The 16,332-nt window shown below is 41.2% G+C and overlaps 1 protein-coding gene across 1 annotated transcript in view; it reads left to right on the top strand.

The window, feature by feature from the left end:
• LOC102777467 (vesicle-fusing ATPase-like) overlaps nucleotides 1–16,332 on the top strand; it is a 31,681-nt gene extending 15,349 nt beyond the window's left edge. The window contains exons 10-22 of the mRNA XM_087844872.1: nucleotides 902–1,067; nucleotides 1,228–1,302; nucleotides 2,583–2,770; nucleotides 3,580–3,675; nucleotides 5,027–5,183; nucleotides 5,288–5,421; nucleotides 5,569–5,635; nucleotides 5,747–5,826; nucleotides 8,019–8,153; nucleotides 8,381–8,494; nucleotides 12,944–12,999; nucleotides 13,212–13,284; nucleotides 15,122–16,332. Coding sequence (XP_087700998.1) covers nucleotides 902–1,067; nucleotides 1,228–1,302; nucleotides 2,583–2,770; nucleotides 3,580–3,675; nucleotides 5,027–5,183; nucleotides 5,288–5,421; nucleotides 5,569–5,635; nucleotides 5,747–5,826; nucleotides 8,019–8,153; nucleotides 8,381–8,494; nucleotides 12,944–12,999; nucleotides 13,212–13,242 — 1,299 coding nt within the window. The 3' untranslated portion in view covers nucleotides 13,243–13,284; nucleotides 15,122–16,332. The remainder of the gene's footprint in view (nucleotides 1–901; nucleotides 1,068–1,227; nucleotides 1,303–2,582; nucleotides 2,771–3,579; nucleotides 3,676–5,026; nucleotides 5,184–5,287; nucleotides 5,422–5,568; nucleotides 5,636–5,746; nucleotides 5,827–8,018; nucleotides 8,154–8,380; nucleotides 8,495–12,943; nucleotides 13,000–13,211; nucleotides 13,285–15,121) is intronic.

The following is a 16,332-nucleotide window of genomic DNA, read 5'->3' as shown; positions in this document are numbered from 1 at the left end:
TCCCAGAACTAAGAGACAATTATAATATTGTAAGACTTTGAAAATAACAGAGAGCTCCTTAAAACCAACCCCCTGTTTATTTGGTAAAAAGCTAAACTTATGCATACACCTATATGTTTAGGAAAAGGAGCTACAAGGAAAAAAGTTTAAAATACACATTTGTGTTTGTCTATAGTTTATCTTTTAGACATTTTTGCAAATTGGTGCATGTTTAAAGGTGTTGATATCTCTTTTCTTCTATTCTGTGCATATACAGCGCTTATATCCTCCAGATGTTCCAGATGTACTCCTTTCAATATTGTGAAAGTTTTTACAGAGAGGGCTTTGTTCATTTATCATTCAGTGCATGATTTATTGCAAAAGATGGACTCGTTCTGGCTGTTGGAAGTAATTTCTGATTTATAGACAAATAAAAACTTTTATATGGCAATAAAATCAAACAAGAGCTATGTATCTATACTATCCAGTTCTGATTTCAGTTTGGGAAAAGTGTGTCAGGAAGGCCATATTTATCTAGATAAATCTTAATTTTTATATTTAAGCATGACCTTTTCTAAGGCTTCTAATATAAAGAGAGAATTTTCCTTAATTGATTTGTAAACAGGGAAAGTTTTTTTTTTTAACCTCCGTAGTTCATCTGTGTTGTCTCCCCTGTAGCAAATATGATAAACATGCATATCACTTTTGCGCTTTCAAGTAAGTAGGTGTAACTGTGTAACACCATCTCCTGCAAAATTACTTATATCCAGCATGACAGATGTAGAAAAACTGGATTTACTCAACATTATCGAGGCGATGTCCTCCCTGCTTGTGTGAACAGATGGTATAGGATAAAGGTGCAAAGCACGTATTTACAGTTTACACATTAATCTTCCTCCTCTGCGTCTGTCTCGGCGAACAGCTCGGTGCCAACAGCGGCCTTCACATCATCATATTTGATGAAATTGACGCCATCTGTAAGCAGCGTGGCAGCATGGCAGGCAGCACAGGAGTCCACGACACCGTGGTTAACCAGCTGCTATCCAAGATCGATGGAGTGGAGCAACTCAACAACATCCTGGTCATAGGTGCGAACATGCAGACATTTTCTCGCAGTATATGTAAACTAGCATAAACACTTTCACACTTAAATCCTGTCCTGTGTCACGCCTGAACAGCCAAACTCTGTCTCATTACTTTTGTTCTTCCCTTTCTTCTGGTTTCTTCTCTTTCTGCTGTCTGCCTCAGGTATGACCAACAGGCCTGACCTGATAGATGAGGCCTTGTTGAGGCCAGGAAGACTGGAGGTGAAGATGGAGATTGGTAAGAAGTAGCGAACACACAGAATTTCATTCAGTAGACTTAAAACAGCGTGTCCACAGCATGTCTTTTGTCCTTTCTTCCTTCTCTTACCCAAACCGGTCACGGCAGATGGCCCCGCCCCTCCCTGAGCCTGGTTCTGCTGGAGGTTTCTTCCTGTTAAAAGGGAGTTTTTCCTTCCCACTGTCGCCAAAGCGATTGCTCATAGGGGGTCATCTGATTGTTGGGGTCTTCTCTGTTGTATTATTGTAGGGTCTACCTTACAATAAAGTGCCTTGAGGCAACCTTTGTTGTGATTTGGTGCTGTATAAATAAAACTGAATTGAACTGGAAAAAAAAAGTTAAAATGATTATAAAGAACATACTTTTAAAACTAGGGATGCACGATACCGATACTGGTATCGGGGTCGATACTGTAAAATGTGTGTGTACTCATACTCGTAAAAGTTAACCGATACTAACTTATTTTATTAATCAGAGGGTGGCTGGTCATTTCTGTTGTAGTTTTTTAGATTGGCCACTAGGGGGCCAATTATAATTTTATTTATTATTTATTTTATAATTTTTTTATATTTTATTATTTATTTAATAATAATTATTTTGTGTGTTTGTTTACAATATGGACACTCTGCAATAATTTAAAATTTTATTTTATTCTCAAACAGAAGTGTTTATTTATTATTCTGAAAGCTCGAGACAATAGTTCAGTGGTATTTTGTAAAATTACAATGTGGAGACTTTGCAATAATTTAACAGAAGTGCTTATTTTTCACTTGAAATTTTTTTGTGGTCATTTTTATTAAGATTTTATTTTTTATCAGTAAAATAAAACCTGTCTTCCAATTCATTGTATTTGTGTGTGTGTGTGTGTGTGTGTGGTAGAAGTATCGTTTTTTGTACTCTGTATCGGCAAGTACTCAGATCCAAGTATGGGTATCGTATCGGTTTGAAAAAATTGGTATCGTTGCATCCCTATTTAAAACCTATGAAGTAATTAGTTAAAGTATTTGCTCAAATAATTAATAGAAAATCAGTGAAAATACTTCTACTGTGGGTCAGAAAGTCTTAAAAACAGTGTAAATAAGTAATACTCGTGCTATCAAATGAAGAAGTAATGCATCTTATGCAGATTTCTGCAAGTTAATACCAGCAGCCTTACTGGTAAAGCTCAATGGATGCAAGACTGTTATTATCAGCTGTGACTCTTTGACTGTGTGCACTACAGAACCAGTACACCACACGCGGTCACTGTCTCTATTTCCTTTTCCGCTTTATTCTTCAAGGCTTACCGGATGAAACGGGGCGAATTCAGATCCTCAACATCCACACAGCGAGGATGCGGGACAACAAACTGCTGGCCAGCGATGTCGACGTTAAAGAGCTGGCTGTGGAAACCAAGAACTACAGCGGTGCTGAACTGGAGGGTCTGGTCAGAGCTGCTCAGTCCACTGCCATGAACAGACACATCAAGGTCAGTCCAAGGAGCTTATTTACTGTCCAGTTATTAATGTGTATGCTTTGTGGGTTATAGAAAACAAGGAAATAATAGTAAAATGCCCTCAGAGCAATATATATATGAGTTAAAATATTGGCAAGCAAACCAGTATTTTCCACAAGCCAATGCGCACTATAAAAAGCAAATACAAAGAAAGAAGAAGGAGAAGGAAGAGAAGAAGGAAAGTAGAAGTAATGCAAAAAATGTATTCAACTTTTGCAAACCTGTTCTTTTTATATTAAATACATTATTTTCAAAAGCACTGACGGGAACAGTGTCATGTTCCTGGCTTAAGTAGCAGGCCACACACCTGGTGGGCATAATATATGTTATTATAGTGCCAGTTTAAGCAGCCACCCAGGTGTCGAAGGGTTGGGTAGGTATCCAGGTGTGTGTGCTTGTGTGTGTGCCCTCCCTTAAGTGTTTTATCAGGTGCATTGGCTCAAATCTATACTGCTCAGTAAGGCACAAAGATAAGGTGAAGTTCTCATCTGTTAAGCGTTCTGCCCCCGCAGAGCAGCAGATATTGGAGGGTGATGATAAATGACAGACACATGTCTGATGGCAGCGATGTTTCTCTTCACTCCTTTAGGCACTTATTCTTCCCTCCCTCCGTCTCTCTGTCTGACCTTTCTGCTCTGAGGGAGTACATTGTCTTCTGACACATTTTGCAATCTACATGTGCAGTACTTCATTTAATGGATTTCACGAGACAGGGTACGGAGTTCATCCGAAGCAATTTGCCGTCTCTGTACCTGTGCTGTTTGTCTGTTGCTCTGATGTAGGCCAGCAACACCGTGGAGGTAAACATGGAGACGGCGGAAAAACTGCAGGTCAGCAGGATAGACTTCATGGCCTCGCTGAATAACGACATCAAACCCGTAAGTTACTGTGCACATGTCTCTCTTAAGTTCTTAAACATGAAATGCAAAGTACAGTGAAATAAAAGTGACATTAATAATAGAATAGAATAGAATTCAACTTTATTGTCATTGCACATGCACAGGTACAGGGCAACGAAATGCAGTTTGCATCCATCCAGAAGTGCTTTAGTGATATAGATATATATAGATTGTATATAGATATATTACAATATATATTAGCAATAATATAGATGTGTAAATATATTACAGAAATGGGTCAAAATAACCTGAAGTTTAACTCAACCATTCCCACTTTCTCTGGCCTTTTCATTATTCCATAACATGATCCGTGAAACATCCTGAAATATTTGAGAGAAATGTTGTTTCTAAAATATAAAGGAAAACCTGAGTTTTGGATAAGTTTGTCGGTTTGTCTTATCGTACGCCATTCACCATTGTGTTTTAATCTAACGCCCACCACAGACAAGAAGACTAATAAACGTCAAAATTGGGCGCACTCTGACATCGAAATCCATGCATCATAAGTCTGAGTTTTAATCACAGACTTTGAGATTTTGCAGTCCAGTCATGCTGCTGGTGGATCTTTGCAAAGAGACAAACTTTGAATGATGGTGCAGAAACAGAAGCTGCATGTGACCTGCTTGAGAGAACTGAGTGCTCCTGTTGGTTGTTAATAATATTTATGTGATTGAACACTATTTGCATGAGTCAAGATTTTTTTAAAAAAGAAAGAAGCTAGGCTAGGATTTACCTTGTTTGTTTTTATCAGGCTCACTTGAGACACTTAGTTTAAAACCACCTTACGCTAAACGATCAGTTGTGCCACAACCTTTGCAAAAGTGTTTTGACTTGCAACACTTAAATCTCTTGAAATTTAGTGGCAGGCTGGAATCTGTGAAAGATGCCTCTAAATAATCTGGTCTTTTCTCCTCATTAGACTGTAACTAAAACCTGGGATGACAGTATTATGAAGTCAAGCTGATTTTTTGAAGTTTTGCATATAAATATAAACAGTTTTTTCCACTCTGGGCACGAGTTTTGTTTTTGATATGCTTCAGGGGCCTCTCAACACTATTTTACACCTGAATTGAACTTGTTCACCTGCTAAATGTTATAAGAAGCAGTCCAGGTATAAGCAGGAATTATATCCACAATACTTGTAAATTATATTTATTTGTGATTAAACTTCACTGGATTCAGATGAAGCACCTGTGCAGGTTATACAAGACTACAACACAGAGGAAATATCTTTTTTATAACTAATATTTCCGTTCTCGGTTGAGCTCGTGCAGGCAAACAAAATTAGAGTCTCACTTTCTGTTTTCCTCTCCTCGTACCACTTCTTCAGGCATTTGGAACCAACCAAGAGGACTACGCCAGCTACATCATGAACGGCATAATCCGGTGGGGTGACCCAGTGTCAGCAGCCCTGGAGGACGGGGAGCTGCTGGTGCAGCAGACAAAGAACAGTGACCGCACGCCACTAGTCTCTGTGCTGCTGGAAGGTAACTCTCACACGTGTCATGCAACCCAAACACATAAGGCAAATAAAATAAGGTGAGGACAGCGGCCTGCTTTACTAACAATTAAAATGGTTGATCACCGCCAGGCCCGCCTAACAGTGGGAAAACGGCACTGGCGGCTAAGATTTCTGAGGATTCCCAGTTTCCCTTCATCAAGATCTGTTCTCCTGACAAGATGATCGGACACTCTGAGATCGCCAAATGCCAAGCCATCAAAAAGGTAACTGCATATAAATACCGGATGTTTGGATTAAGATGCTAGTGTAGTAATGTCATTTTTAAAATACTTTTAGTTATTTTTAGTGTTTGCTGGTGTGTTTTTTCTTTGATGGCGATCAGGTTGTACCTTTTTGTTTCCCTTTGGCAGATATTTGAAGATGCTTACAAATCCCAGCTGAGCTGTGTGGTTGTGGACGACATCGAGCGCTTGTTGGGTAAGACGAGAGAGCCCAAAATATTTAGCGGTCTTCTACTCAGTTTACTTTTTATTTGAATCAGACGTGATGAGACCGAGGAAATGAAATAATAAAATTATGTGTCGTCAGATTACGTTCCTATTGGGCCTCGTTTCTCCAACATGGTGCTACAGGCTCTGCTGGTGCTGCTGAAGAAACCACCTCCAAAGGTAACCAGGGTTTATTTCTTGCTCACTGTCAGCGTTGCTAGTCCTGAGGTGGCAGAAAGAGGGCAGCAGATCTTATGGATGCCAACATAAAGTCTTGCGAGGAATTATTGGAGGTCTTTGCCTGCAACTGGCATGTGTGAACGCCTGTGTGTGAGTGTATGGTTATTAGCAAGTGTTTTGGTCCAGGCCTGTTGTGCTCGGAGTGAATGGTGGTGGTGGAGACCCATTTCTCATAGTTTCTTTAGTTGTAGTTTGTGTGTGTCTGTTGTTGATGGGTTTGTGAATGAGGGTATAGCTCACTATATGGCTGCATGTGCATGAGAAGTGGCGCGGGGCCTGGTGTTGAATGCCTGGCTGCAGTGCTCCTCTGGGGTTGTAAAGCGCTGGGCCCAGCGGGGTGCCTGGGGCCGGGGGAGGCCAGGGGGACACGGAGGAGAATGGGCTCTGTGAGAGAGCCAGGACCTGGCAGCACTGCCGCCTGTGTGGCACCTCATCTGCATGCAGCATCACAACCCCCCACGCCATGGGGGGGCAGGCGGCAGCCATAATCCCCCTGTCTGCTCGCCACTCCTCTGCCTCTCCTCCTTGGTCTTCTTCTGGTCGTCCTCCAACTCGTCGGCTTAGTGCAGCGACATTTCTTTTGCTTCCCCTCTTTCTTCCCCGCTCATGTTTGTCTTCTCTACTGTTGCCCTCTGCTCCATTATGCTGCATTATGCTGTCTTTTTTTCTCCTTTCTATTGTTTTCTATTTTTCAAACTCCTGTTGTGACTTCGAGCCCCTGCTCAATGTCGGCCTTCACCTGGGCAGCCAGAAATCTCCAGAATATGACGAAATCAGTCGCCCTGTATTCCAATGACCAATAAGAGCTTTGGCATCAAAGACTGCCTTCATCAAAATTTGGATAACATGAGAAATTAATTACAAAATGTTCACAATTCGACACTTCTGATTGGCTTGTTTGTAGTCGCGGGCAATGAGAACATAATCCGGTGTGATACAGACGTGCTGATGTTGCAGTGTAAGCCATTAAAGGAGCAACATGTTTAATAGGGTGGATATGAGTGAGAAAACAAAATGCAAAACAACCTTAATTTAAATTTTTATACAAATCTGCCATTAAACCAGCTTCTCATGGACTACATTTAATAACTGTTGTTTAGCTAATAATAAAATTACTGTTGTCTAAGCAGGTGCAGCTTGTTTTTACAGGCCTGTGGTCTCTCAGCATCAGATACATCACATACCAATGAAACATGTCAATAAAAGTAATACAAATGAGATAAAATGAAGATTTTCACCTTCATATCTGTCAAGCAGTAAAGTTGTTATATATGCTGCTTGTGTTGCTAGAACTTTGACTTTATCAAAGACTGTATTCTGAGGAAGTTAACACAGCTGTAGTAGCAGGGTTGGCATTGTGATTGCGTGTATAGACCAGGTGTATGTTACACCCATGCATCAGCTGACTTGCCTTAAACTATTGCTGTAAAACTATACAAATGATGGACAGGTTGTTGGTCAGAGAAAGAAAAATGCTGGAACTGGGGTGGCCAAAATGTTCGTTATTATAAGGCTTCATGGGGTGATCGTGGCTCAAGAGTTGGGAGTTCGCCTTGTAATCGGAAGGTTGCCGGTTCGAGCCCCGGCTTGGACAGTCTCGGTCGTTGTGTCCTTGGGCAAGATACTTCACCCGTTGCCTACTGGTGGTGGTCAGAGGGCCCGGTGGCACCAGTGTCCGGCAGCCTCGCCTCTGTCAGTGCGCCCCAGGGTGGCTGTGGCTACAATGTAGCTTGCCATCACCATTGTGTGAATGTGTGGATGACTGGTTGTGTAAAGCGCTTTGGGGTCCTTAGGGGCTAGTAAAGCGCTATACAAATACAGGCCATTTACTATTTACCATCCATATTATGGCTCAAAGACCATAGGTGACACATAGGTGTGCCCAGTTTTTGTATAGTCTGAGTTCTAGATAAGTGTTGAATCCATCCAGGACACGCAATCATGATGCTTGAACCTCTGTTAGAGCCATCACACACTTTCATCTGGACTTCTCCTGTGCTTTTCCTGTACATTATCAAATGGTTATACATCATTGGTCTCTCTTTTTCCTATGACCAATAGGAGGAGACCAGCTGATGAATGTGAGGGAACGGTTAAAGATCCAGACAAAATGACATCTGCTTCTCTTTCAGGGTCGTAAGCTGCTCATCATTGGCACCACAAGTCGTAAAGACGTCCTTCAGGAAATGGAGATGTTGGATGCTTTCAGCACCACCATCCACATCCCCAACATCTCAAAAGTAGAGCAGCTGATGGAGGCCTTTGAGGTAAACTACACAACTATGAAACTACAAATTTCTAATGTTTGTTTCAAAGAATTGCATCTATGATGCAAGATGCTTTTCTTCTGTGAATTTCTTCTTACCATCAGACTTGGCGACATTTTTTATGCTTACTTTTTTATCAGAATTCCTGAATGCAAAAAATGAATGACAGAATTTAAGTGTTTCTCTCTCGCGCTGATCGTTCCTGTGTCTCTTTCTGCTTTACACAGCTGCTGGGCAGTTTCAATGAGAAAGAACGGGCCATGATAGCTAAAGCTGTACAGGGCCAACGCTTAGGGATCGGCATTAAAAAGTTGCTGATGCTGATTGAAATGGCGGCACAGGTGAGAAACTATTATGGTCTTTATTTTGACTTTTTTCAACAGTTTAGTTAGTTTATGTTGTAGTTAGTATGAATTTTGCGGTAATGCAACTTTTTTTGTCTTCTTTTTAAAAAAATATAATATTTGTGGGTTTATGTAAAGTGGATGGTTTGACCCTGGGGGCACACTTTCATGTCTCCTGTCATTAACGATCATCATTGGTACACAGCAAACAGTTTTTAAACATCAGCCTGTGATGACTCATACCCATTGTGTGTAGTTTCGTACTTTAACATTGCATTGTCAGATGTGCTTTCATTCCCTTTTCCAAAAATAAGCATATCTTTGCTTTAAATCTATTCCAAAAGAGATTATTTTAAGTAGGTTGGTAAAATTGCATCACAAAAAGATGAGTTTTTGGCAGCTTTTTAAAAAAGATCATAAGATTCTGAAGCCACTGTAGCAAAATCTCGGTCTTCTTTTAGTTTTTAGCCGTGCATGCACAGCAAGCAGGCCCTGATCACATGACATCAGGCACCTGCTGGGGCTATATGGATGCATAAGTGCACTCTACTCTACTCTTTATGTTGGTGCTTGTCCATTCTAAAAGTCAAATCCAGAATCTTAAAGTCAGAAGTTAATGGGCAGTGACATGATAATATTTAGAAGACTTAGTCAGAAGCCTCGCAGCGGCTTTTATTGAATAGGCTGCAAATGTTCCAAGGAAGCTTTGTTAAGACAAGTAAACTGTGAATTACAATTATACAAGTGATGAAATAAATGCATTAATAACAATTTCCATCATGATACAGTGGAAACTGGCAATATTTCTTAAGTGAGATTTAACATGACCGTCCAAAGTGAAAGCTGAGTCAAAAATTATCCAAAGGTTGCTGATAGAAGATTTAGGAAATGTGGCAAGGAGACTTTCCATTACCTCAGACACAAATCTGTCAGGGGCACATCAGAAAATAGTTAGCCTCCAGCTTTTAACAGAGTCTAAGCACCTCTGAGAAATTTGTAACTTACAAACGTCTTGTGGTTTAAAAGAGAGATACAACTGAGTGTCATCTGCATAGCAATGATAATAAGTGCTCGAAATGTGCAGAAGGAGCAGATCTAACAGAAATATATCAGCGATCTCATATATCTCATAGACAAACCCAAACATCTTCTATGACTAGTTTTCAGTTCAGTACCGAACACAAATTAACTCATGAATCCTCAAGCCAAGAGAAAAAACACGAAACGGTGTGTGCACATTGTTGCTATGAGTACCGCGACCGACGGTGTGATGATGTTGACCGAGGCTGGGCTGTGGCATTCTGCACGTTGCCATATGTATCCGAGCCTCTCCTGCAGCTTTGCATGAGAGCGCCGCCTCAGATGTGATTGTTCTTGGTGGAAATCGGATCGGACAAAGGTAACAAGATGAAGTGCTCCAACCTGTACTTGTGCCATTCTTGTGACAGCACCCTTCCCTGCAGCTGTTTCAGCAGGACAATGCCAAACCCTGCACTGCCAGAGTAGCGCAGGCTTTTCTGGATATCAAAACCCTGGAACACAATGTGCATCGACCCAGCGTGTTGCAGGCTCCGCTCCTAGTTGAGCATAGCTGCAGACTATGCTCATCAAGGAATGGAAAACAGTTCCTCAAACAACACATCTGGACTGCTTGGATGTCATACCTTGTATTAAATGTCTTGTATAAGCAACTATTATAGTGTTTGTCTAAAAATCTATTTAAAATGTGACCTTTTTGACTATTTTTGGACATGCTGTTGCAGCTCCATGTGTACTAGTTGTGTTAGACAACAGAAAGGTCAAGTTATTTTGGGTGTACGAAACTTGTGAAGCACAAGAAAACTGTCTTTTCAATAACTCACTCATCACCTCCCATTTTATTCAAAACACAGATTTCATACTGGCACAGGCTTTGCGTTATTATTATTTTTTTCTCTCGGTGTGGCCTGAGCTTGAGCAGGCCGTCCCTCCTCTTCTTCGACATCTGGCCGGCATTCTCGACAGTCAACAGGATCCGTCTGTCAGGCACAAAAAACTGTCATCTATTAGCTGTAGTGAAAAACTGTGTGGCTTTGCTGATGATTTGTTGAGCAGAGTGATCCAGTACATTTCTAGTTCACAAACCACTCTCTCCAATACATTCATAGTTGTGAAACCGTGCTCTGCTCAGCTTTCCAAGTTATATTCACGTGTTACGAATAAGAAAAAGTCTGACGCTATTCATGGTCTGGTTTTACCTACGATTTAAGCAAAGATCAGCCACTGAAGGGGCAAATGTGAGGGGTAGGTTTAAAAAAAATAAATCAAGGAGACGTGTACAAAAATGAAAACATAGACCACCAAGTCATAGCAGATTTTTGGTCTCCTTTCAACCCACCCGTTATGTAGAGGGATACAGTGGGTACAGAGTCTTCTCACCTTCCTTACTTTGCCTAAAGGGATTTGTGGCTTGGCCTCCAAGTTTTGTTTTTGTGCATTTTTCTGTACAGTAGCAGGAGGTGTAGTTCTTTTCTGCCCTGTTCCCCTAAATGATTTACTTGCAAAGCCTGTAGGGACATTGATCCTGTCAGACAAGCATAATCAACCTGATTGATCATAAATCATTTACTGATCGGTCTTTGGACTGGTGGAGGCTTTAAAGAGGACTTTTGTTTTGGGTTTTTTTTCCCCATTACAGACAAAATATATGATTTTGCAGCAGTAAGAGTGAGTACAAGTAATCCCTGTGAGCCAAAAGCTTTAAACTGCTCTAAATGTGCGGTTTTCAGCGGTTCTATTTTCCTGCTCTTTGCCTTGTATGAACTTTATTTGTGAGCATAGAAGCTCCACCCACCTGCCTTTTAAGCCTTTTGTTTACAAAAGGCAGCCAATCAGGAAAAAATGATGATGCTTAAATTAAAGGGTGACAGAAGATAAACCGCTGCACGGCAGCCCAGTAGTTTTGAGTTATGCAAAACTGCTTGAGCCCTTTTCTATAAATATGCAGCTCAAAATGAAAAAAGATGTCCCGGTTAGTTTTTTAATGAATTTGTACAATTTCTTCCAAATAAGTAATAGTAATAAGTTTCATCCTTTAACTGTTTACCTCCACTGAAATAGATAAACAGTATCGAATTAGTCACTGTAGTAACCTGTGACATCATGTCCAGCTGTGGGGATTTTATTTTGTGAAAACAAAACAGAGAAGGAAAAATAAAATGTAACAGGTAGAACAACAGGAACTAAATATCCTGTTACTCGATTTGCAAAAATGATGATTTGTGTGTCCACAAGGGCGATCGTGGCTCAAGAGTTGGGAGTTCGCCTTGTAATCGGAAGGTTGCCGGTTCGAACCACGGCTTGGACAGTCTCGATCGTTGTGTCCTTGGGCAAGATACTTCACCCGTTGCCTACTGGTGGTGGTCAGAGGGCCCGGTGGCGCCAGTGTCCGGCAGCCTCGCCTCTGTCAGTGCGCCCCAGGGTGGCTGTGGCTACAATGTAGCTGCCATCACCATTGTGTGAATGTGTGGATGACTGGATATGTAAAGCACTTTGAGGTCCTTAGGGACTAGTAAAAGCGCTATACAAATACAGGCCATTTACCATTTACTCCTGTGACCTGTGAGGAGATCACAGATCACGCAGGATTTAATTAAGTCGCTGTCGTACGTCACAACAGGAAATCTACGATCCAGTGATCATCTCGTTCTTTGCTTCTCTCGTTTTTTCCCTTGTTTCTTACAAATTTCTCAGATATTTCTAAACTCCTGAAGTAAAGTTTTAAAACTTGAAATGTTTCACTCCAGCTAGTCGATGTCTGCTGCTCAAAGCCACGATGAATTTTCTTCGTCCATCTCAAAACCTCATATTTCAAGTAATATTTGTCTATCAAACCGATGACGGACATCCCACCAGCAGCATCAGACAAACCCAAATCACACCATTAGCTCCTTTCTTCTCCCGACGGTGTCTCTGTTATGTTGCCTATGTGTGCAGCCTGTTTGTTGGGGCTGTGTAATTGCTGTGGTATGCTCCAATGCAGCTATGCTCAGTGCCCCCCTCTCCTCACACACACCCCATTCTGAGCTTGAAGAAGTATGAACCTGTGTTTGCCGAGACATGCTGCAAACAGCCGCACTCACGTACACATTTGCGGTCTTTATCTTTTTTCCTCTCATTCCAACGTTTCTGACTGCTCTCATGTCTTAACTCTGGTTGCTACAGGCGATTCCAGACATACTGTAAGTTATTGCATAGGTTCCCATTAATTTTGCTTCCTTTTCCCTCCCCTTCTTTCCAATCCAAACTGAAACATGAACTCCAGGACCCGCCGCCGTTGATAGCATGCCGCTGTGATGTTTAACACCTGAAGAAACCCGTGCATGTTCACAAAGAACCTGCTAATAAAATATATAGTTATTCTATCGTATGACTGTTAGCACTAAGCATGCATATCTGTCTTTTCAGATGGATCCTGACTACAGAGTTAGGAAGTTCGTGAGTCTGCTGAAGGAAGAAGGAGCGTAAGTATTCCTTTCCTGTTTCTAACCACATCACCAGAGCAGGATTGACATTGAACACTCACGCCGCACACACGTCTGTCACTTTCACCAGCTGTCAGTTACAAATGTAGCAGAAAGGAAAAAGTTAGTCAGAAGCACAAAGTGTTTACATTTTGATCATCGTACCAAGTGTGATTTATAATACACATTTTGTCCATTTTCTCCCTCTGCAGACTGGTTTCTGATAAGTTTGTGGCAATCTAGACTCAGTGGAGCCACGCGGTGAAATAGAGGCATCCTTCAACGGTGAGGCCGCTTTAAGCTGAAACGTTACATTTTTTTACTCATCGTATCCTGTCGAGGGTTGAGGAGAGCTGATGTGCAAGTCTGTGACTCCACTCTTTGAAGAGTCACAGTCAAAGTTTCGAAATAACGTTATGCGAGTCCAGTCAAGCAGATGTAACCACAGAATAACAGAGAGTGTCGTTAAAATGCGCTGATTCAAAACTGAATTACCAAACTTACCTGTGACTAAGTAGTTTTACAGCTAATCTGTGCGTGCGTGGAATCGGAAGCATCACACGAAACAATTGTCACAATAAAAACACTTCCACGGGGCACCAAACACTACTGCAAACTGAATGATTCAGGTGTTTGAGGAGACGCCTTTAGCAGGAACAGTTTGAAGTAACCATTTTCTATATAACTTTATCAGTCCTTCATATTATTGTGGAGGAATTTTGACTCCCTTTGCAAAGTCACTTTAGTTCATTGAGGTTTGCGATCATTTTTTATGCACAGCTTTCTTTACAGAACTTTTTGCAACACCTTGATTCTTTCGAACGATCCAGTCTTGGCCGAGCTTCAGCTGTTGGGTAGATGGCCTCACATGTTACTCTAGAACAGCGAGTAACAACAACCCCCGGGCCGGTCCATGAGTCGTTTGGCACCGAGCCCCGAGAGTTGAGGCTTGGGTGTGAAATTGATGGTTTTCAGAGGTTTTATCTAAGTTTCCCTGGGTCTTTTTCTGTGTGTTATGAATAAATCTTCCTTTTTTTGGTACTGGTTTTATTTGTTGTATTTATCAGCGAGACCTTAAAGGCCGGTCTGTGAAAATATTGTCGGACATAAACCGGTCCGTGGCACAAAAACGGTTGGGCACCGCTGACCTAGAATACTTTGGTATGCATTGGAGTTCATGAGTACCCGAATGACTACAAGGGCCCAGATCTCGTGGCTGTAAAACATGCCATCACGGCGGTGTCGCCACGCGTGTAGCTGTGCTGCCAAGTTCTTTATGTGGAGAGAACAGACACGTCTCCTGGCAATGCTTCCAAACGAGCCACACTTGTTCAGTCTTTTTAGAATTTTACTGTCATGAGCATCAACATTTAATATGCTAACTGAGGCCTGTAGAGCATGAGAAGGAGCCCTTGGATCCACTCCTGGGAACACTGGTACCTATCTTGAATACTTTCTACTTCTTTCTGAAATTGTTTAAAAATGAAACCCTTCCCAGATTGATGGGGAGCAACAATTGCTTCTTTAATCTCATTGCTGATGTTTCCTTTGTGGCATTAACACACCTGAATGCTCCAGACCAGCAAACTGCCAAAACGTCTGCTTTTATTAAGGTCCTGAAACTTGGAATTAGTGAGGTTGTATTTACTCTGCATGCTGCTTCTGTGTTTTGACTTAATAAAAAAAATGACATGCTGTTATATGTCATGTTTTGCTCTAAATCTCCAGCATTTTAAGACCTGTTAAGGACCAGATTATCGTTATTATGTCCTGAGACATAAAACCTTAGAATTTAAAGAGGGCGTGCTTTCTTTTTACTTTGACTATGCATGCATCCGAATCATTAAAAAAACGCAGGGCAAAGTTTAAGAAAGTTATGTGTCTAAGTTGCTAACCTTGCCTTCTGAAATGAACCGCGGGAGGACGGTGCCCACGGTGATAAACAACAAGTCTTTCAACAAGTAGCGGGAGCTTTGCTTCTCATCTTGGCATCAGAGGCTTATGGTATAGCTGGTGCACAGCGTGCCTAAAAATAGGTCGACTAGACAGGCGCTCTCCTGTGGCAGCATGCCTCCTTTGCCCGCCTGCCTCATCTCACTTTTATTTCTCTCTCTTCACTCAGTTGCAGAGGATCAGAAGACTGATAAAGGATGGCAGGAGGAAGCAAACGAGATATAGATCCCATCTCTCTGCATCCTTCTCATCCCTGAAGCTCTGTGTGCTTCTCTGAGCTGCAGACACCAAGCAGGCAGTCTCCTCCTCTGCAGCATTATGTGATAATGTAAAATAAGAGATATGCGCAGTGCTTGTTGTATCTGGGTGTCTGCTTGTGCTGCAGTCTCTTTGTGATGCCTCTAGCACTCCATTGGGATTTTATATATATGTATACAAAAAGAGTCGGGGCAAAGTACATGTGCACAAACACTAATTATGATAATGTTTGTTTATATAGACTTTATTTGTAGGAAGAGATCATTCCGTGACTTCTTTTCTTATGTTGCACATTTCCTTGCCTCTGATCTTTTTATTGTATGAATAAAATAATATTACTAACAAAAAACATTGTAGTATCTGTAGTTAATGTTGTTTTTAAAGGGATGTTACAAAGGAACTTGTGCTGTGTGTTCCATTATTATAATTTTCAGTTGCTGTTTAGTTCAGATACTGTTCAGTGCGTCCAAAAAGCTGTCTGTTTTCCACAGTAGCATGTAAAAAATTGCTGCTCCCAAGAAAAACAAAAAAGTTAACTATTAAATGTTCTCATGGCTGTTGAAATCATAAGAATGTCATAACTATCACTTAGTGTAATTACCTCCTGATTATGAAATATTTGAGAAGAGATGAACCCATTCACACGTTTGAGGTTAACCTCCACGGCTTCTGGGTTGAGCAATGATTGTAGAGCCTGGCAAGAAAACACTCAGCCATTTATGGAGGAGCTACTGCTGCGTGTGTGCACGTTTCTTGATGCAGTCCTCCAGGATTGTAGTAAAAAAGCAGCAAATTGTTTTCTCTTTTTTGTATTTTCTGCAAGTGAGATTAAATTTGAGCTAAAACTTGTGAATTATGGGAAGCTGAATTCATGCACATACATATTTTTCTTTATAAAGAGATCACCTCATCCTAAGTAGTAGCCAGTGTATTATCAAGAACTCCAGGAGATCACTGGATTAGGCAGGTGCCATGGTGATAGTTCATTAGCTCGTTCTAACTGGATCAACAGCATTAGTTTTTAAGAGTCCTTTGAGACTCTTTTCAGCTTTAGATTCATATACATTTCATGCAGTATGTGGGTTTGAATCAGAATAACCTACCTACTTCCACAGAATGGCT

This window comes from Neolamprologus brichardi, chromosome 8 (genome assembly GCF_056152115.1).
Source record: "Neolamprologus brichardi isolate AB-2024 chromosome 8, ASM5615211v1, whole genome shotgun sequence".
Taxonomy (NCBI): domain Eukaryota; kingdom Metazoa; phylum Chordata; class Actinopteri; order Cichliformes; family Cichlidae; genus Neolamprologus; species Neolamprologus brichardi.
This window is presented reverse-complemented; position numbering and strand designations above follow the sequence as displayed.